The sequence below is a fragment of the Haemaphysalis longicornis genome, unplaced genomic scaffold (assembly GCF_048455015.1).
Source record: "Haemaphysalis longicornis isolate Haplotype H1 unplaced genomic scaffold, Haemaphysalis longicornis Haplotype H1 scaffold_7, whole genome shotgun sequence".
Classification (NCBI taxonomy): Eukaryota; Metazoa; Arthropoda; class Arachnida; order Ixodida; family Ixodidae; genus Haemaphysalis; species Haemaphysalis longicornis.
The window spans coordinates 99,717,655-99,740,113 of record NW_027526422.1 but is presented as its reverse complement, the minus strand read 5'-3'; the positions used below and the strand labels follow the sequence as shown (position 1 = coordinate 99,740,113).

The 22,459-nt window shown below is 50.3% G+C and overlaps 1 protein-coding gene across 1 annotated transcript in view; it reads left to right on the top strand.

The window, feature by feature from the left end:
- The first annotated feature begins 1,478 nt into the window (after positions 1-1,478).
- The window catches only part of LOC144146170 (uncharacterized), a 74,123-nt gene continuing 53,142 nt past the window's right edge, over positions 1,479-22,459 (top strand). The window contains exon 1 of the mRNA XM_077678136.1: positions 1,479-1,742. Coding sequence (XP_077534262.1) covers positions 1,615-1,742 — 128 coding nt within the window. The 5' untranslated portion in view covers positions 1,479-1,614. The remainder of the gene's footprint in view (positions 1,743-22,459) is intronic.

Below are 22,459 nucleotides of genomic sequence, written 5' to 3'. Positions count from 1 at the left end.
TATTTCCCTCTCCCCTTTGTGCAGGTGGAACCGCAAAGCCTCGGCGCCTTTTGTCGCTCCCTTCGCGGTGAGTTAGGCGTCCTGAGAGGGCGGACTGCTGACAACAATGCAGCCTCCACAGTGCTGCACGAAGCTCGTGGTATGAACTATAGATATAGGAAGCGAGGATAACAGATGGAGAGGGGGCATATATAATGGAAAAATTGTAGCGGTGAGGGGAGAACTCGGAAGGGAATGGCGATGGGAAAGGGTGAGGCGCGGGCGGGAGATGCAGCATGAGGGGACTAAAGGTGGAAGAGAGGAGTGTAGCAGAAGCGAAGGGGAGAGAGAGGGGATACCGAGATAGAAGCCTGAAGCAAGGCGAGAAGGATAAAATATGTGCAGGGGGAAGGGAGGGGAGATGGGAAAGAGTGTAGGTAAGGGGAGGACTCGGCAAACGAGTAATGTGAACAGGGCCGAGTGATTGCGATTGGAGGGTATGTGGAGGTGAGGATGGAAGAAAGGAAAGAAAATTGGTGACGGCGGGATGAGGGTATGGGAAGAAGTGGGGTTGAGAGAAAGGAAGGCAGGAGGACGAACAAAGAATTGCGGGAGGCGGTGAGTCGTGGAGGAGGTTGGAGCTCGTGGTTGGGTGGGAATGGATGAGAGGAAATTGTGAGGTGGAAGAGGATGTGGGAGAGAAAGGGAAATACGCGGCGATGAATAAATGTAACAAATGAAGGAAGTTCACACTAACGCGTACGAGGTAGGGAAGCGGTGCGCAGCCTTCACGACTGTTGGCCACGCTGAACGGAGACGTTTTTTCGAACTAGCGAATCGCGGCACGTTACACACTCGCATCTCCTCGTGCTCTTCCGGCGCGTCCGGGAAGATCACACGTACGGAGCACTCGAAGGCCCTGCGTGTATTTCTCGTGGTTGCGAATGATTTCATCACCATTATATTAGCGTCAAACCACAGCCTATCGCACACTCGGCACGAAGGTCCAAACTCGACTGAGAGAAACTGACGGTTGAACCTCGCCGTCCCCGCGCGCGCATGCGCAGCCTTGTAGCGATAACCCGCCGCCGTAACGTTAGCGTACGCTAGCCGCTATGCTAAAAGTGTTTATTGTCCAACACGTCCCGTGACGAATTAAACCCAGGCAAAGCTCCCTGCTTTTCAATAAAGATCCTTCTCTTAATGCCTTTCGACTGCACGCTCTAGGCGCGAAAATGGAGCTTCAGTCCTACAAACTCGGTTAAACCGCGTTCAACGACATCAAAATTTTCACCAATTGTTTATTTCTTCACCCGCGCTATTGAAGGTGCCTAACAGCGGGCGAGGATCGAGTTCCGGTCGGTGCTCTTGTTTACGCCCCCCCCCCCCCCCCTACTCCCACCTTGGGGTTGCGTCTAGTTCCGTAGCAACCGCTGAGGCACTCCTCGATAAAATGTCTTATCGAGACAGAAGCGCACCGATAACATTGTACAAACGGGGCTCGTGTGTACCTCGCCAGCGCCGATCGGTTCCCATGCGGCCTCTTTTTCCGCTCAAACGACCAGACGTTGCCTCCCGACTCATCTCTGGAAGTGCGAATTGTAGATCTGTTTCCCAGCAGCCAGAAAAAGGGCTATGACGCGACGAAAAGCGGCTAGTATTTGTGGCGTCGTCCTGACGTTTCTCGCTGTGATCATTCGTGTGACGGCGGGGGCCACGCCGTGCGAGATTGACGGCGGATACAACTACAAGAATCTCTTCACGTGAGTACTCCGGGCGCTTTTCTGATGTTCGTGCGACTCAACTACCTATGGATTTATGGCTCATTATCATTTGTGCAAGTTCAAATAATATCTAAATTCCGTTACTTAGGGTGCGTTCCCATTCGCAGACGACGTGAATAACTGGTTGGGAACGGTATAGAAGGCAAAGCTTGCAAATACTGTAACTGCTTGAAATTCTGGGAATTTAGGGGAAATAGTTGCAGTCACGTGGAATTATGCGCGTTACTTTTAACTGCAAGTGAAAAGAGTATCATGGTGATGGCTCTGACAATATATGTGCGTGAGTGCACACGTGTATGTGTCGTTTGCAAGTCTTGTAACATGATTTTGTTTACTCATTGAATTGAGGTACATGTGGTACCCAGTATGGCAATTCAGTATTCGGTATGGTACCCGCCATCCGTTTCAGTAATATTTGACAGGCCTGCATACATATTCTACCAATATTTTTTTACGATGTCCGCACTGCTGACTTCAGCTCGGTGTCCAGGGCGTTCGTGCTATCTAAACTGAGTATACCGATATCAACTTCATTTATAAAAAGGGAGTCAATGAGCATGACCTCACATGAACGTCATTACAACTTTTTTCGACCTGTTGCGCTGCCCACTTCCTAAAAATATGATTTGCCACCGTGCGGAACTCGCCTCTTTCCGTTTGGGGGTTCGTCATTTTCGTGCCCATCTGCTTTGTATACAATGTGTCCCCCTTGCCGATAATATATCTCGCCCGAGCTAAATTGAACAGGGATGCTGCAGCCGTGAGGTCACCACAAATATTGCGGCACTGCAGCTCACGGAAAGTAACCAAAGTGATCAAACAAACCGTATATGCACACAATACAACGAAAACTGGCAGCTCCAACCTACTCTTTCGAATGCTCTAACGCCAGTAGTTCGCTCTCGTTTGGTAACAAAATACGATTTCCAAAGGTGCCCACCCAAGTGAAAAGAATTTTTTTTTTTTAGCTGGATTACGACGGCATTCCCTGTAGTCGTATTTTTGGTATGTTATCTTCCAAAATCTTGATGCACTACATGAAATGCCTCTTAAATAAGAGTACAGCGGCTACCAAAACCGTTTTTAAAACAATGAATAAAACTCACACCAAGATGCTCACGAAAATAAACTCAGAACATCCCTTTTGATGCACCTCCTCACGCTTCACGCCGGAAATATTAGCGGCCAGGACCATTAACAAAAACTCGAGCCCAGCCCGTGCCCACGGTCTCTCGAGCTCGAGCCTGGCCTGGGCCAGCCGGTAAATGCTTCGAGCGGCCCGGCCCGAACTTTCGGGTCATCCCCAGCCCGTGCAGTGCTCTAATGCAGGGTCCACATGATACATAAGACAAAACGAACATGTGGAACGCTCAATGCATTAAAAGAAATACCAGTGTGTTCAAGTGCGTGCTACCACAAACAGGACGGGAAACAACATATGTGTTAAAAAAGCAACAAAAACAACACGAATTGGAATCTCATTTGAACAAAAAACAAGTGAAGTTTTTTTTTTTTTTTTTTCAAATGTAGATAGAGAGGTGGAGACAATGCGTACGATGCCTTTGCAGGTTGTCCCAATTACCATTCCTCACTTATACGATTCCCCGTAATCTTTTCGGTTCTGTTGGGAAACGAAACATTTTCACCCACGTCTGCTGTGGTATGTGCACAGCAGCACGCGACAACATAGCCTTTTGAGACGCCCACGCCGCCAGACAGCTACTCAAAATCAACACGTGTGGCCGCTGTACAGTGAGTGCGAACAGCAGGGCGAATGACGGCCGACGGCCCCAAAAACCGGTCGGGGCGAGTTGGCGCCTGCATAGAGTTTCATACAATTATTATTGTACGCAACTCCATGGGCCCCTGCAAAGGATGTCTTCACTCTCCTCGGAGCGGGGGTGAAAAAGAACATACAGGCTTACAAGAAAGCCAGTGGGAGCACGAGGACACAAGGCACATTCAATCGCTGTGCTTTGTAGCTGCGCGTGATGAGCAGCTCCATGAGCGTCGCCGTAGGGCCGCCGAAGGGCCTGCGGGCGTCGTCCTCTGGCGTTGTCACGTGCGTCTTCGTCCCGTTCAAGTGGCCGGATGTGGTTAACGCTCCTCATTGCGACCGGGAATGCACGGCTCCCCGTTCGCTCTTCAGGTTAAGCGAGAGCTGCAGATGAGGTGGAGCCACAGTCGTTTGGGAGAAGATGGATCCCTCTTATAACGCAACTTCACAAAGGAGCTGAATATCGTCGTTCTGCTACTCGTTGCTGAGAAGCAGGAAGGCGTACTGCCGCCTGTTATTCAACCCCCGCTCCGTTTACCCAACCCTCCCACTACGTGGCTGGAGGCGACCGGGAGCTCCTTGCAGGAGCTACTGACCGCCACTAAGGCTCAGGATTACCTGGCACGCCTCCCTCACCTGAGGGACACTCGCTAGGACTGAGCCTCGCCATAAATAAAGTTATCTCTCTCTCTCCCACGTTCACGGTGTTGGCGATGAACTGGATGAAGCGCCAGTTGCAGATGATAAGAAAGCAGTGTATTATATGATCCCGCTCCTCAATGCGTTCTTAAGAAGCGGGGTTTTAGTTTTAACATCTGCACTTCACACTTCCTGTTCATGTCCTTCCCCCTCCCTGCTCCACCTTTTTTGGCCAATCGTACCGAAAAGGTATGAGCCCTATCATTTTGGGGCCAGCACATTGGGTTTTCTCCTGCCTCATTGACTTGAATACGGAAATGGCGGTTGTGTGAACGCTATTAATTTTCAATTCTTAAGGCCAGTCTAACTAAGTAGACAGACCTGAAGCCATGGCCAGTCACACTCAGTTCTATTATTACTAAATGGAGAAGAAGAAGAAAAAAAAAGAAGAAGAATGAAGAAATGGAGGCGGCTAGAAAACTGTTTTTGAAGGACCCTATTCAGGGTTTGGGAGTTGGGGTAAAAAATTCGGTGTATCAAAAAAGGGATATATATATTTTCACGAAGCCAATGACGACGCAGTTGTCTTGAAGGAGAAACAAGTTTATTGGAGCGAACTTCTGCTCCCCTAACAACTCAAAAGAATACAGAGGCGGCGAGCAGCGGTAAACAAAGTGACTTGCACAGGCGAGTGTCGTCGAATCGAATGCCGCGGCGTCTGCTCTGCAGGCTTTTATCTTTCGGCGCAAGTGTTTCTGGAACCGTCGATTCACATCCAGAACATTGTAGATCACAGAAGATTATTCTGGGCTAGTGACGTTAGGGCGAAACAGTCTGCTTATCTGAATGTGATAGCCCGTGCGGCCTAAAAGTAAAGAATGTAAGACGCACTTCGTTTGGAACGCAGATAACACAGCCGGGCGTGGTCCGGCAGTAAATACAAACAATAAATAAACAAACCCATACATGGTTCGCGGCAATATAACTGCATTCAAGCTCTCCTTTCCGCTTCAGGTTGCTTGAATTGCTGAGGGGTACTAATTAGTGGGTAATTGCGCTTTTAACCGTAACAAACTCATTTCACGGTGTCTTTCTTTCCGGAAACACTTATTATTTTGAGGTCCTCGCTTATTTAAATAAGCGATTAGCCATGGCCAACCACCGGGTGGGTACGTTTCAAAAAGTTTGAGGCAATCATCACCATCGTCATCAAGTAGAAGAAGAAGCACGTGCCGGTTTTGTCTCCGCCATGTTCTGCGTGCCTTGCCCTCGTCCGATTCGACACACTGGTCTTCGTAGCCCCACAATGGAGGAAGATGGCATCCGCGACAGCGCTACCCGTTCGTCGCTGGAACCATCCAAGAACTCCACGCATCGGGTGCTCTCGACTGAGTTCTCAGGGGCGGATATTTGGCCGATGCCCAACGCATCAATGAGCTCGGTGAGCCTGGAAAGCGGAGCGGGGAGTGTCTCTGATCTCGGTGCAACCGGCGGGCCCACCCGGTCCAGCGCAGTGGGAAAAGGGCTGCCGATGGCGCATCCAGAAAGCTTCAGCAAAGCGGGCAGCTTTGTCGTCTCGGATGATGCCCTGTCGTCCCGCAGCACTGAAGGAGGAGAACTTTCCCTGGTCTCCACCCCTGAGATAAGCTCGAAGGGTGGACCGGGTGGCACCTTCTTCTCGGAGGCAGCCATTGGTCAGGTCCTGTATCCTGGGTACGAAGAAAAGGTGCATCGGGGAATGGACGACAGGTTCACCCCGGTGGAGCTGAGGGCGACGGGCACGCCGGGACGCGGCAAGATCGTTGGGGATCTGAGTGGCGAGGGCGGGCTCGCGTACACCAACGACCACGCGTTCAAAAACAGGAGCTTGTCGCTGGCCCTGGATAGCCCTGCCCCTGCTACCGACCCGAAAGAAAAGACGCCCTCGAGTTTCCACGAGGCCATGCCTGATGACCTGAGGCTGACCAGCACGCCTGTCCGCGGTCGCATCGTGGGCGACGTGGGAAGCGGGCGCGGACACCTGTACAGCAAAGACCTGGAGGAGAAAACAAGCGGGTTGGCCGATCTGTGCAGCCCGGTCCTGACGCAACTTGACTTTGACATTGAGCTCATCCCTGGTGCACACATGGAGGCCTGCCTGTACGCCGGTGCTAGGTCGCATTATGGGGCTCCTGGCTGGGAGCGCAGCCACACCAACGGCCACGCGAAGGATTGCAGCCGATGCGATCAGTCGGACCCCCTCCGGGTAACAAATAAAGGACGTTCGTGCTTTGTTCGCAAGTTGATTTTTTGTCGGGAGAATACAACCAGGACTGTGTAAAAATCGAACCCAGGACCTCCGGAATGCGAGGCGGGCACGTATCCTCGACACCACTATAGTTTTTTACATCTCATTGTATAGTTAGTACACGAATGTGAGATGATAATTATATACTAAAACCTCTTTGTAAGTCACAGTGCTTAGAACACAAAGGGAAATTGGAAAGGTGGAATCACGCTGGCCAATTAAACATTGATACTCTTAGTAAAGTCTAAGGGGCAATGATGACCAGCGAAACCGAATCGGATATGAATCAGCCGTGGAATCATTTTGGCCACAGCAACTTTTAAGGTGAATGATCATTTAACTAAAGTGAGACCTGCATGATACCATTGGTTAAACGTGCCTGTCGAACGTCTGGATTTAAACGCCGTGGTGGCTCAGTGGCTAAGGCGTTGTGCTACTGATCCCGAGGTCGTGGCTTCGGTTCCCAGCCGCGGCGGCCGCTTTTCTGATGGAGGCGAAAAGCAAATGCGCCCATGTATACGAGATTTCAGCGCACGTTGAAGATCCCCAGGGGGTCAAAATTATTCCGGAGCCCTACACTGCGGCGCCCCTAATCGCCAGCGTTGCGTCGGCGCGTTAAACCCAACAATCAATCAATCAATCAATCAATCAATCAATCAATCAATCAATCAATCAATCAATCAATCAATCAATCAATCAATCAATCAATCAATCAATCAACGTGCCCGTTTCTTTTTCATAAAATATTTAGGGCCCTCAATTAAAAAAAAATGTCGTAAGGCCCATCATCGCAAGAAGCTACAAGGTGTCGCAGGCTATGGGGTCTCAAGTCAAAGTACTTTTTGGGGTGTCCTTTGGCCATTATGCCAGAACAGTATAGCTTCTTTGCAGTCAATAAAAAGGTTGTTTCCGGAACACCACTAAGCCGGCAATTCACGGAAGACAAGAAAATATTTCTATTATGCAGTCACGTCTTAATGGGAGGGATGGAGATGAGCTGGGGCCCAGTCGTTTCAGAGAAGATGGATCCCGCTGATAACGCTCTCACGTTGCAGGCGAGGGGATTGACGAAGCAACCTCAAGAAGGAGCTCGGTGTAGTCGTTCTTTTTCTCGTTGCTGAGAAGCAGGATGACGTACTGCCGCCTGTTATTCCCGCGTTCACTGTATTGACGGGGAAGTGGATTAAGCGCCAGTTCCATATGATGAGCAAGGAGTTTGTTGGATGATATTGCTCCTCATTCATTCCTGAGAAGCAGGGTAATTTATTTATAACATCTGGACTTCACCTTTCCTGTTGGTGTCATTTGGGCATCCGGCCACCCTTCCCGTTGTACCTTTTTTGGCCAATCGTACCGCCAAGGTACGAGCCGTATCATTTTGCGGCCACCACAATGGGTTTTCTCGTGCCACTTTGACTTGAGTACAGAAAATACGGCTGCGTGAACGTCATCTGTTACCAATTATAAAGAACATTTGAACTAATTAGACAAACCTCAAGCCATAGCCAATCACCCGCAGTTGGTACGTGCCGTTATTATTGAATGAAGAAGAAGAAGAAGAAGAGGAGGAAGACGAGGCAGCTAGACAACTTCTTTTATAGGAATCTATTGAGCAATTGGGGGTGGGCTCTATTTTATCCCCTTAAAGTACCTGTTGGGGCAACAAATAGGAGGTTTGCAAAAATGACTATAATAATTGCATTCAAGCTTTTCTTCTGCTTCAGGTCGTTTGAATTACTGAACGGTACTAATTAATAGGAAATGGGGGTTTTAATCATTACGAACTTTCATTTCACAGTCTCTTTCTTTCCGGAAATAAATTAGTATTTTGAGGTTCTCACGAATTTCAATGAGTGATTTAGTCCTGGCCAATTCTTCCCGTGTGGGTACGTACCATAAACTTTGAGGGCATCATCATCAATATCAAGAAGAAGAAGAAGCACGTGCCGGTTTTTCGCGTCAGCTTCTGACATACACGAACTGTATGTATTAATGCAGTCATATCTGAATTCTTTAGATTCCTGGTTAGATAGCATCTCTCTCACAATAAATGCCAGCAAATGCTCTGTGCTAGCTTTTCAGTCCACTTTTTCCTTTAATATCACTCTCTGTTACCGTAAGCACATCATACCCCAGATTGATTCTTTAAAATACCTTGGGGTAGTATACACCAGCCAACTTGACTGGAGTCCACATATAGAGCGTATAGCTACTAAAGGAGCACGTGCTGTTGGCATATTGAGGCGCCTCAGCCATAGAAAGAGGGGAATGCGCCGTGAATCTCTTCTGATGATATACCGTATGTACGTGCGGCCTATTTTAGAGTTCGGGTGTGTTCTATTCTCGGGTGCTGCTACGTATAAGCTCCATCGTCTAGTTCTTCTGGAACGCCAGGCTCTTCGCTGCTGTTTAGGGCTACCTAAAAATGCATCTAATGCGTTACTTTATTTGGAAGCCCGAGTTCCCCCTCTGATACGCCGATTTAGAATACTCACTGTGGATACTTTCCTGAGAGCCTATGGCGCGAGGGTTAACAGGGCACAATTTATCTTTGTAGCTGAGCCAGCTGTGTTTTTGGCGGCCCAGTGGCCCAGGTCCTATCGACCGCAAGTTACTCTAGCACAAAGCTTGGTGTCTCCATTAGGCGTTGCGCTCAATAACGTACTTCCATCTCTTGATAGGGGTCATACGATAACGGTCAACTTCCGGAACATCTTTCCCCAAAATGCTAAAATGCTACCTGCCAGACTGCTCAATAGTATCCTACAAGATCATTTGGCCTCAATTCAGCAAGGTACTATCATATATCCAGATGCTTCTCAACGAGATGAAAAATCCGGAGTAGGTATAGTTTCACCTTCCCTAAATTGGTACTTTTCGGTTCGTCTGGTGGATTTTATCCCTATATTCTATGCGGAATTCTTGGCAATTGTCTCGGCAATACGAAAGCTTGACATATCGGTGTCGTCTCCACTTATAATTACAGATTCCCTATCCGCAGGCTTAGCCCTTTCTTCTCCGAAAGACTCACCTCATCTACGGACGTTTCGATCCCTTCTACCACCTCATATTACTAAAATTGACCTTCTTTGGGTCCCTGGGCATGCGGGAATCACCTTTAATGAAACCGCAGACTCACTGGCAAGGGTAGCACTCTCCGAGCCTGTTGTCGATGTCATTGAGACAACGCCTTTATTAGCCGCTGTAAGATTCCGTAGATTGTTGAAGCTGCAAGGGCAGCACGAATCAGTCTTATTGTCAATGCGAGATTTTTCTCATCTAAAATTCTCCTGGAACCCGAATTGGTGCCCCTCACGCGACCTGGAGGCGATTGTAACGAGCCTTCGATGTCGTGTGCCCCAGTTGAACAGATACCTCCACAGGTCTCGTCTGGCGCAGACTGCCATGTGCAGTTACTGTAATGAAGAAGAGTCTGTCGACCATTTCCTTTTGTCATGTCGGCGATTTTCAAGCCTCAGACGTCAGCTCCTTGAGGTGCCACTTCATCGCCTGGGGTTGGTATTATCAGTGCCGGCTCTTTTATCATTTGGGGCTTCAGAAACGGGATATTGCCGCCGGGATGTTTGTTCTGCTCTTCTGCGCTTCATAGAAAATTCGAAAAAATTTACAACCTAATTCGTATCTTGTTCTGGCTCCTCACCTGAGCCCTCCAAAAGCATCCATTTCTGATTTTTTTTAATTCTCCTCCTCTCCCTCCTTCTTCTTCCTCTTCTTATTTTTCTTTATTTAATTATTTATTTAGTTATTTCCTTTTTTTTCAATATTAACCAAATTCCAAACTCAATTCCTCCAACACAAGAAAAAGAAAAGCTTCCAGATTTTTATAATCTTCTTTGAATCATTCTAATTTTCCAATTTTCTTTGAATCTCATTCGAATTAACGACTGATGTTTGGCCGATCCCCTGATTGGGTATGCGCCAATATACAAAGGAACAACAACAACAACAACAACATTTTGAGTCCGCCATTTTTTCCGTGTCTTGCCCTCGTCCGATTCCACGCACTACTCTTGGTAGCCCGATAATGGCGGGAGATGGCAGCCTCGACAGCGCCAGCCGTTCGTCACTGGAACCATCCAAGAACTCTACGCATCGGGGGCTCTCGAGCTAGTTCTTGAGGGCAGACATTTGGTCAATGCCCAACGCATTGACGACGTCGGTAAGCCTGTAAAGCAGAGCGGGGAATGCAATCGCCTCAGATCTCGGGGCGACCGGCGGGCCCACCCGGTCCGGCGGAGTGGAAAAGGAGTCGCCGATGCGGCGTTCAGAAAGCTTCAGCAAAGCGGGGAGCTTTGTCGTTTCGGAGGATGCCCCGTCCCGCAGCACCGAAGAACGACATTTTTCCATGGGCTCCACACCTGAGGTAAGCTCCAAGAGTGGACCTGGTGACAGCTCCTTTTCAGAAGCACCCATCGATGAGGCACTGTCTCCCGGGTACGAAGAGAAGGTGCACCGGGACATGGACGACAGGTTCACCCCGGAGGAGCTGAGCGCGACGGGCACGCCGAGACGTGGCGAGATCGTTAGGGATCTGAGTGGCGAGGGCAGGCTGGTGTACACCAACGACCCGGCGTTCAAGAACAGGAGCTTGGCGTTGGCCCTGCATAGCCCCGCCCCTGCTACCGACCAGAAAGAAAAGACGCTTTCGAGCTTGTTGAGCTGAGGCTAACCAGCGGGCCTGTTCGCGGTCGCATCGTGGGCGATCTGGGAGGCGGGCGCGGACACCTCTACAGCAAAGACTTGGAGGCGAAAACAAGTGAGTCGGCCGATCCGTGCAGCCCAGTCCTGATGTACCTTGACTTTGACACCGAGCTCACCCCTGGTGGCGAGAGGGAGGCCTGCCTATACGCCGGTGCGGAGTCGTATCGTTGAGGGCCCTTACTGGGAGCGCGCCGCAGCAACGGCCACCCGAAGGTTTGCAGCCGATGCGATCAGTCCGACCGCATCTCTGTAACAAACAATAAACGGTATTCGTGCTTTGCCGACGAGTTGATTTTATGTCGGGAGTATGCAACGTGGACTGGGTAAGAATCGGACCCAGGATCTCCGGATTGCGAGGCGCGTACGCATCCTCCAAAACCACTATAGTTTTCTTCTTTCATGTTATAGTTACTACACGACTGTGGGATAATGGTATACCAAAACCTCTTTGTAAGTATTGTACCTCTGGGTCCTCCAGCTGCAGCGCGATGCTCAGGAAGCGGAGCGACACGTCTTAATGCGATTAGGTTTTATTCGAATCTGATAAAAGAAGTGGCGCGAGCCGGTACAGCAACATGAGCATGCGGCAGCTCGTGACAAGCGTAATGAACGATGATGATTTGCGTAGTCTGCTACAAGGAATGACAAAGAGGAAGTCACAACAGTAAGCACAGTGCTTAGCACACGAAGTGAAATAGGAAAGCTGGAATCACGCAAAGCAATTCACGATTCATACTCTATGTAAAGTATAAGGGGGCAATGATGAGCAAAGAAACAGAACAAGATAAGAATGATGTGTATAAGTTTGGGCACAGCAACTTTCCAGATGAATTATCATTTAACTAAACTGAGACCTGCAGGATACCATTGGTTGAACGTGTCTGTCGAACGTGTCAGTTTAAACGCCGCGGTGGCTCGGTGGGTAAGCAATAAAGAAAAATAAGAGTGGTTTGGTGGCTAAGGCGTTGTGCTGCTGAGCACGAGGTCGTGGTTTTGGTTCCCAGACGGGGTGGCTGCTTTCCTGATGGAGGCGAAAAGCAAAAGCGCCCATGTGTACGATATTTCGGTGCACGTTAAAAGTCCCCAGGTGGTCAAAATTGATCCGTAGCCCTACACTGCACGCGCCTCACCGTCTGTATTGCGTCGGCGCGTTAAAACCTACAATCAATCAATCCATGTGCGTGTTTTTTGTTCGTAAAATATGTAGCACCCCCAATTAAAAAAAGGTCGTAAGGCACATAATCGCATGAAGCTACAAGGTGACGCAGGCTAGGGGGTGTCAAGTCAAAGTACTTCTGGAGGTTCTTTTGAAGGTTATCCAAGAACCGCATAGCTTCTTTGCATTCAATAAAAAATGTTTAGTTGTTTCCGGGGCACCACAAAACGGGGGTGCACGGAAGACCCGAAAACATTTCTATTATGCAGTCACGTCCTAACGGGTGAGGTTTCAGCATGCAGCTTGAAAAATAAAGTTTGGTAAACAGAGGCATTTTACAAGCTCCCGGATGAATGTCTGGGTAGACCATTGTAAAGAGATGGAGAGATCGTTCAGGAGGTGCAGGAAAGGAAATTGATATTAAATCCCTGTAGAGCGTTTTCTGTGACGCCCCGCCATGGGGAAAAGTGAGCCAACAAAAATTTCACAGAATTGCATACCTTGAGCATGAATCCGTATGAACATGGCCTTGAAGAAAAGTGACAAGAAAATATAATACTACGGAAAGCATCTACGAAATAATTGACAAAAAGCTCTAGCAACAGGACGAAATCAGTCACGGAAAAATGCAGAGACAATCAAAATGAAAAAAAATTCCCCCGCACCTCCCCGAAGGGAATCGTGCAGAAATGCGAACGCATTGGGTGCACCGATGAGTGTGTTGCGAGTAATGGCGTAATTAATGACGAAAGTGTGAACGTAATCATTTATTCATCAGCACCTGTTTGTGTTATCGTTGTACCTGACGGCCACAATCACTGCCTTGTGATCGCTAAAGTGCACGGTCAAAGGGTCTTTGAGAAGCATACGCACGTCACAGTTTCGCGTAAAGACCAGATCAATGCAACTCCCGTGAATGGTAGTGGGGCACGTGTCGAAGCCGGCAGAGAGACAATGCATAGAGTGCCTGGTCTGCATGTACTCGACCAGCCACTCGCCACTCTTCTTGCGCACGTCAACGTTGAAGTCGCCAACCAAGACTATGGGGTCAGAGGGTTTGGAGCGCACGCGCACACTTTCCATAGCCGCGTCCAGCTGCGCGGCAACGGCGTCTCGAGCGAGGTTGGGCGCGAGGTACACGGTCACCACAAAGACTCCGTCTCCGGTGTAGGCAAGGGTGTACAAGTCCTTGTACGGAGACGTGTCTCGAACGGGAGACGTGGCAACGGCGTGCGATATCAAGTTCCCATACACGTTAGACACGAGACTAACACCGCAGTACTCGCCGTCCTTGCCGCTTCGAGCAAACTAGTGCAGCTCGCTTCAAGCGCATGCGTTCGGCTTTGAGCGCGGAGAGATAACACCTGCGGGCGCACGCCGACGGAGCACGACAACCCCCGACTAAGAAATGCATTCGCATGTACGACGACGACGACGACGAAGGCAGAACTACGAGGCGCGCGCTCACGTGCGCTCGCACTGGAGGAATGCAGGCGCACGCCGCTCGATGGACGCAAGACAACCCCCGACTAATAAATGCATTCGCATTTAAAACAAGTAGATTTCACTTCGAGCTGTGCGATCCTAATGGTAGGTCTTTCGTGATTATGTCTTCTTCTGTCGCGACGAACCTTCGTCATCAGAGCGATATACGTCTGCCGAGTAATCTTCGCGTCCTAACGGTTGCGTTCGTGTTGGCTGGGGATGCTTTCAGCTGCACCGATCGCCTGCCTCTTCGCTGGCCGCGTGGCACTTCTGTGTCCCCTCGTACTTTCTTCTCAGGCGGGTTTGCTGTCTGTAGGCGACCACGTTTCAGAGCTGCTGCGGAGGAATAGACGCAGCAAAGTCCATCGCAGTAAGTACAGCACAGACATACATAAAGAGAGAGAAATTGGCTGGCGAGTACGATACTTCCTAATGCGAAATTTGGGCGCAGCAGCAGTGCGCTGAGGCAGCACGCACTCATGGGTTCTCTCGATGGGGGATATACACGGCAGGCGAGGCGGAAATGTGTCGCTATGTCGTGATAGCTGAGTAGGCTATCTCTAGCTGATCTGGCACCGTGCGAGGGGACGAGGCTGGGGCCGGCTCAGCAGCAGAATGGGCCGCCTCATTACCTCCTAACCCGGCGTGAGCAGGGGTCCAGATCAGCTCCACCTCAGTAGAACTGATCTGGACCCCTGCTCACGCCGGGTTAGGAGGTAATGAGGCGGCCCATTCTGCTGCTCGAGCGTTCACTTTCCGAGCCGGCCCCAGCCTCGTCCCCTCGCACGGTGCCAGATCAGCTAGAGATAGCCTACTCAGCTATCACGACTTAGCGACACATTTCCACCTCGCCCGCCGTGTATATCCCCCTACTCACGTCAGTCTCGACAACGTGCAAGAACGCACGTGGCGCCTTCTGCAGACAGGCAGCCTCCCCTGTCGCGCGCTGCTCCATCGCATTCACCCATCCTTATTTCCCTCCCCGAACTGCCCATCATGCGGCCTTCCCTCCACCTTATCCCACACCATGTGGGCTTGTCCCAGTGATCCTTTTCCCTCCATCACCTGCGATGAGCACTGGGAGAGGGCGCTGGGCAGCTCTAATCCGGAGGTTCAAGCCTCCCTGACGAATCGGGCTGCCATTGTCGCCGCCAGGCTAAAGCCAGCGGCCACCACGCCCCCGTAACAGAGCTTGACTAAATAAAGTTTACCTCCTCCTCCTCGCGATGGCAGCGATGATGAGAATCTGCGCCGGCGGCGCCAAGTGCGTCTCAGGAAGCGACCGCGAACTGCGTCTTAGGAAGCCAACGCACATCATCGTCACGCGCACGCCCCCCTCACGTTTCCCCGAGCATCGCGCCCTCGAGCGCCCCGTGCGGGCACAGCATACTACCCCCTTTCCTCCCCCACCACCCGACCCAGACACAACCTGCAGGACCTGCTGTTCCCGACGGGTCCTGCCAGCTCCCGTCGTCAAGTGTTCAGCCACCTCCTGGCATTCCTCGAGGCCACTGGACTAACCCAGCGCCTGTAGCTGAGGCTACTGAACAAACACTCGCGCCGAACACTCCTGCCGCTGTCGCCTATGTAATTCCCCTCCCCCCCCCCCTCTTTTCTTTTCTTCTCTCTCTCTCTCTCTCTCTCTCTCTCTCTCTCTCTCTCTCTCTCTCTCTCTCGTTTCTTCCTGTCTTTCTCTTTCACACCTTTTCTATTCCACCCCTAACCTCCTCCCAAGTCTTTTATCCCCTCTTCCCCCCCACCGCACTGGGTTGTATGCAGGTGAGCTCCCTACTGAGCTCAATAATATCCCCAGTGCACTTTCCTTTCCTTTCTTCCACCAAATCACTTCTCTCTCTCCCCCACCACTCACTTTCGGAGAGCGCTGGCTCGCACCGCCACGGCGACCCGTTTTACATCCAAATTTCGCGACACTCTCCTCCTTTGCTTTCTTTCACTCGTCGGTCTTGCCTTCGTTCACCCGGCTACGCCGACAACGCGGCTCACCCCAGAGACGGCCGCCAAAGGCCTGCGCCCGAAAACATTATTTTCTCAACAGCCCTAGTCCGGGCCGCAGTGCCACAGTATGAAGAGAGGCGCGTCCAGTGGTGCGATCGTATACGCCTCGAGCTTTGCGATCGCTGCGCCGCCTGTCGCCGCTTCTCTGCGGAGTTGACGGGATTAGCGCTCCGCGGCCCATAGGGGTTCATGCAGTGTTCTGGTTCTCTTTCGCTTCTTTTTGCCGTTCCAATTAAGTGCTAAAAAAGTTATGGTGACGTCTGTAAGTAAACAGTACGTTTAGCCAACAATAGCTATCCGGGAACGCGGCTCTGCGTCCTTTTCGGCCGCTGTTACGGGCGTCGGCGACGGCAGCAGCATACCACCTCCGTCACCTCCAAATACGTCCGGCACAAGTGAATTTTATTGTCGCCTCGTTTAAACCTGATACTGGCACAGTGAGAGGTGTGTTTTGTTTTGTAGCGCGGACAACAAATGCGGCCTCATTACGAATATATACGTCGTAGAAAAATATATTTCGGGGATGCGATTACCCAATACCTGATAATAACTTGTGCCTTTCATAAGAATATAAGCCACACGAAAATGTTAAGTATATTCCAAGGCTCTGCGTCGTGAAAGATGTGCACTCATGCCTTATAGCAAGAACCAAGAAAAGTGAATTAAACCACTGAAAAATTAATGGTCTGCAAGTCCGGAAAAAACAAAATAGCTCGTGCAAAAAGGAAAAAGAAAAAAAAAACTCAGTGCAGCTTCTGAAATGCTAAAGACGTTCGTATAAACTTAAGCCGGGTAGGACTTACGAGACCAACTAGTGTGCGAAATGCGCTGCTATTTCGCGAGACATGGGGAGGGGGAGGAGGACGCTTACGTATTGTTGCGTACGATTGCGGAGCGAAATCAAGGAAAGAACGTTTTAGTAATCAACACACAAACTACTCGTTCACGTCACTCTAGTTTTTAGACTTCAACTAACAGCTGATCCATCGGCGAACGCATTTTTTGAGGTATACAAGTTCAAAACTGATAAAACGTGTCGTTAAAAGAGTGGGATATCTGATAAGGCCTTCTGATTTCCGTTTGTGCTAGATTCTGCAGGCTCCCTGCGTCGTATGACTATGCATCGAAAAACGTTTAGTCGCGAATGGGCATTACTGTGGAAGCCCTTCTTCGGCCTGCTCGCGGAGGATATATGTAACATATATGCATGTTTGCGGCCGCTCAGCTCAGGACAAGACGCCCCAGCATTATTATTTTTTTTTTTGTCGTGCGCTCATCCCGGGTATAATTTTGGATTATCCATCGTACTTAATTCGTAGAATGTTCGTGAAATTTATGTCCAGGGTAGTGATCAATATCTGAGGTATGATATTGGCAAGCATAACTGGCGTGTTGTCAAGTATAATCGCTCCACTATGTTATATAAGCGCACAAAACTGATTTACATCGTAATGTATAGCCATGGCATGACCATCTCGGGAAATTATGCTTACGGAGACACTGTTAGTAAATTTCAGGGCAGTGGAATCACAATCATCTCCATATGCATATCCCTGTTTCGCGACGCCGACCTGTGACGCACACCTGGCGCTTGTACAGAAGATCGCGCCACACACATTTACACTCTCGTGAACACACCACATTTGCGAACAGAGTGACTGCTACAGATAAATATGTATTTTCAACGCCTACAAACGGTAAATCTCCATTGTGAACGGCCCCGAAAGCAACGGTGACAGTGGGGAGCGGGCCGGCGTCTCCCGCGGCTGCTTTCGAAACGGGCCGCTAGGAGGATTTCAGTGGCGCCCCTACAGGCCGCGCTCGAGGCGTATACGTGTCGCTTCGTTATTTTCTGCATGATGATGATGATGATTCCCTTTGAAGTGTTTGGCAAGTACCCTCTAGGGGCACTGGCTGGTGCTAAAGCGCTGACTGTACGTCCTCCGTTTGGAGCTTATAATTCTAATTTAGTTTACAACGAAGAAAATAGGTGTTAAGAAAGGGGCGGGCGAAGAGAAGCAGAGAGGCAGGAGGCCACCGTTCCGAGCAGTTTCTTCTTCTTCTCTTTATTCCTCTACCTCTTTTTCTACATTCTCCCCCCACCAGAAGATGGAGGTCCCATTTCTGGGAAATGAAGTGTCTGCACCGGTCTCTTAATTATCTTCCCATCCTGCGTCTTCAAGCTACAGGCCCGAGTGAGCCCGTCTCATCCAGGAAAAACTTCTGTAACACGGCCCAGCAACCAAAGGCTCCTGGGGGTGCCAGTTGCCTCCACCAAGACCACGTCCCCAACTTGTAAACTTCGGTTGGACGCACTTGGATGATGATGAAAGGACCTCAGCTCAAGGATATACTCTCTTCTCCAGCGATTCCACAAGTGGTCCAAAAGCTTCTGCCGGTACCGAAGCTTGCTAATTGTGGTTTCACGTGTCACCTGGTTGATGTAGGAGTCGTCCTCATTGCCTGGGCCAGGTATGCTCAGCAAGGAAGTTCCAATGAGAAAGTGCGCAGGGCATATAGGCGAGGGCTCCTCCGCACTGGTGTACGTATAAGTAAGAGGCCTTGAATTGATGACAGCTTCTACTTCTGTAAGAAGCGTGGTCAGCTCCTCTGCGCTCAGGCTCGTCTTTCCAAGCACCTTCCGCAAGGCTGACTTTAAGGAGCGAATCAGCCTCTCCCACCAACCTCCCCACCACGGCGCTGCTGGGACTATGAATTTCCACTTAATCCGGTTGGTGGCGAGAAATGAGGATAATGGAGAGGTGCCCATTATCCTCCGTGCCTCTTTGATATCTCTTGAAGCTCTTCTGAATGCGAGCGCGTTGTCGGAGTACAAAGTGCACGGTACCCCTCGGCGCGCCAGGAACCGACGAAAAGCGAGAAGGAAAGCGTCCGAAGAGAGTCCGGTTGTTAACTCCAGGTGCACAGCTCTTGTGGTAGAGCACGTGAACAGCAATACATAAGTCTTTGAAGTAGTTGCGTCCGGGGTGTTTTTCACGTAAAGTGGACCGGCGAAGTCGAGTCCAGTTACCTCAAATGGTTTGGAAGCCAGTAGTATGTCCTCAGGCAGCGGAGCATGTTGTACGTTAACAGGTCTGCTGCTGAATCGTTTACAGAGGAAGCAAGCACGAATCACCTTCTTCGCCTCCTGCCGAGCATGAATAACCCAAAAACGTTGACGTAACTGGGCCATAGTGCTCGCTACGCCACCATGAAATACACGACAGTGGGCTTCAACAACCATTAACCTTGTGAAGGCATGCCGCTTGGGTAGTACGACCGGATGCTTTTCCTCGTAGGCAGCTTTCATTCCCTGAGGACGACCACTTAGACGAAGAACTCGTTTGTTGTCGAAAAATGGGTGGAGGTTATGCAGGACAGATTGTTTGTCGACACAATGGCCACATCGAAGTTGCCCGATCTCTCGGTCGAAAACTTCATTTTGGGTATGCCGTATCCAGAAAATCTCGGCCCTGTCCATCTCCTCGGCGGTGATCGACGCAGGAAACGACCTTCGCGTACGTCGACAACGTTCCATGAATCTGAAGACCTGTGCTGTGATACGCAGCAGCTTTTGCAGACTGCTAAATCTCTCGAGGCATAAAATGGGCTCTGAATTTCCCTGTGTCTGAAGAAGCACCCCTGCAACCTGAGAGACCTTATCACCCGGCTGTGGGGGCACCATCTGCTCCCCGCAAGCGTCTTTCAATCTGCTTGGGTCAGTAGGCCAGTCAGAACGCGGTTTCGGCAGCCATTCTGGGCCTCTCCACCATATTCGACTCTCACGTAGAGTAGTCGCCGACACACCTCTCGTCAACAAATCTGCAGGGTTATCTTCACCTGGGCAATATATCCAGTCCTCTGGTTTGGTTACAGTTGTAATTTCAAGTATTCGGTTCCGGACAAACTGGTTTTGTTTGTTCAGATGCCCTCGGATCCAGTTGAGTACGGTTGTAGAATCCGTCCACATGACAACGCTCAGCGACAACGTATCCCACGATGTTCGCAGGTATTTCACCATTCTCGTTCCTACCACTGCGCCCATCAGTTCCAGTTTCGGAAGAGTCAAGGCTTTCATCGGTGCCACTCGAGATTTGGCCATAATCAAGGAAGTGACAACATGATCATTGGTGTCTGGAGCCTTGAGGTATGCGCACGCTCCATATGCTTTCAAGCTGGCGTCTACGAAAACATGAATGTCAGCAGCTTTCACTACTGTGTCAAGCCCATGTCTCACGCACCGTGGGATCCTAATCGAAACCAGCTGGAGTAAATCGGCGCACCAGGCTTTCCACAACATAGCTACATCGGTGGGTAGCTCAGCATCCCATGACACCTGCCTCATCCACAATTGTTGAAACAGGATCTTAGCTGTGACAGTAAATGGCGCGAGAACTCCAAGTGGATCGAAGATCCTGGCCGCCGTCTTCAGCAAAGAACGCTTCGAGTTAGATGTGACCGAAGCCAAGTACTGGGTTACTGCTTTGGGCGATAAGTCAAAACAATCATGCTCTGTATTCCAAAGCATTCCCAGCACGGTCCCAGAAGTTGATGCTCCGTCAACGTTTTCCTCTTTCTGGTCAAAAACCTTCTGAAGCTGCTTGTTATTAGTTTTCCATTTACGAAGATTCATAGCAGCTTTACTCATTATAGATTTCGATCTCTCGTAAACGTCCAATCCTTCGTTGTATGTGTCCGCTCCTATGAGTAAGTCATCCACGTAAAACGACTTCTTCAGTTTTCTGGCGAAGTCATGGTCGTCCTCGCTCACCGTATCCAGATGATGGTGGATAGTGGCCATGAGCAGAAAGGGACTTGAGGTTGAGCCGAATGGCACTCTCGTCATTCTCCATTCGACCATCTTCTCCGTGGAACTGGTGGGAATGTTCTCAAACCAGAGAAATCTGAAAGCGTCCCGATCCGTTTCTTGCACTTCGATTTGAAGGAATGCCTTTTCTATGTCCGAGTTTATAGCTATGGGATACCACCTGAACCGCAACAGAACCTGAAGTAACTCTGGGTTGAGGTTCGTTCCTTTGTCGAGACAGTCATTGAGGGATGGTACACCTTGTGAATGCGAGGACGCGTCAAAAACAACTCGCAGCTTGGTTGTCAGTGACTCCTCGCGCACGACCTCGCGATGCGGCATGTAGTAAACCACCCGATCGTCAGGAACTACTTCGGGTACGACTTCAGCATGGTTGAGCAACAAGTACTGCCTGATCACTGTGTCGTACCTCTGTAGCAGCCCTTCTTGGTGAGAAAGTCGCTTTACTAATCTCTGCAGCCGGTTCAGTGCGATGTCACGATTGTCCGTCAAGGAATTCTTCCAGCCTTCTTTCCAGGGGAGTGCAACAGTGTACCTTCCGTTGTTCTTCTGAATTGTTTGTTTAAACTGTACCAGGCAATCAGTAGATTGTTCGCTCGAGTCCGCTATGCCCATTGATTCCAGTTGCCAGAAAGCCTGCAAGAGCTCTGACGCGGATTCGTCCTCCGTGACGCTGCTCACCCTCAGAACGCAGACCATGAGGTGAGTTCCCCCATCTAGGAATGCCTTCTGCCGAGACGGACCTTGAAGCGTCCACCCAAAAATAGTGTTTATCGCCGCCAGGCCTTCGATATCCGGGCTCCGAATAACTTCTCCCGTTAGCAAACGCCAAAGGTAGTCGGATCCAATGAGCAGACCGAGGCCGGGCTCTGAATCTACTCCTATGAACATCTGCTGGTCAGCAAAGACCTTGCCCTGCCTTCGCAAATCTTCTACGAAAGAGATATCAGCTGATGGTGCTGATACATCTTGGCAGATGACAGGTACCACTATCGCTTCGATGGAGTGGACATCTGTAGCGTGTTGGCTCCGAAGGGGAACTTGAACGACTTTTCGCTTCTGCGCACACGGAGTAGAAGCATTGCCGAACGTGTTGAATGCGACCGTCGTCTCGTTCACAACCTTCAAACGCAGCTTGGTTGCGAGGTCTTCGGTGATGAACGACCTCTGGCTTCCGCCGTCGAGTATACCTCGAACGAGTCGGCTCCTCCCGTCGTGGCTCAACCATGCTCGGAACGTCTGAAGGTACACCCCATTGTCTTTAGAACGATCGTTCGACTGTTCGTTGCTGCTCTCTCCAGACGCTTGAACCGGGGCCGATACGCAGACCGTTGTTCCCGGTGCACCCTCGGTTGCATTATTGCCTTTGAACGAAGGGTCGCACATGGTGGTTGCATGCCTCCCGTGGCACGACGCGCAACTCAATCTGGCCCTGCAGTTTCTCGCTTGGTGACCCTTGGTCGTGCACCTAAAACATCTTCTGTCCCTTGCGAGATGCTCTTTCTTAGTAGCCAGCGAGAGGTCGGCGGTGCATGAACGCGTGCTGTGCTTCTGGGAATGGCAAAAAAAGCACTCCTCCTTTCGGTCTTTGCGGGCAGTGACGTGTAATGCCGACGCCGTGCCGACGCCGTGAAGGGGCAACTTCGCTGCTTCTCTGGTCGGTTGCCAGCAACTTGTCGCTCGGGCAACTCGCAGCACTGCTCGCGGCTCTCTAGCTCCATCCTCACAAAGGTGAGCAGCTTTTTCAATTCATCGTCCGCTTCAGCTGTCACTGCCAATGAGCGGG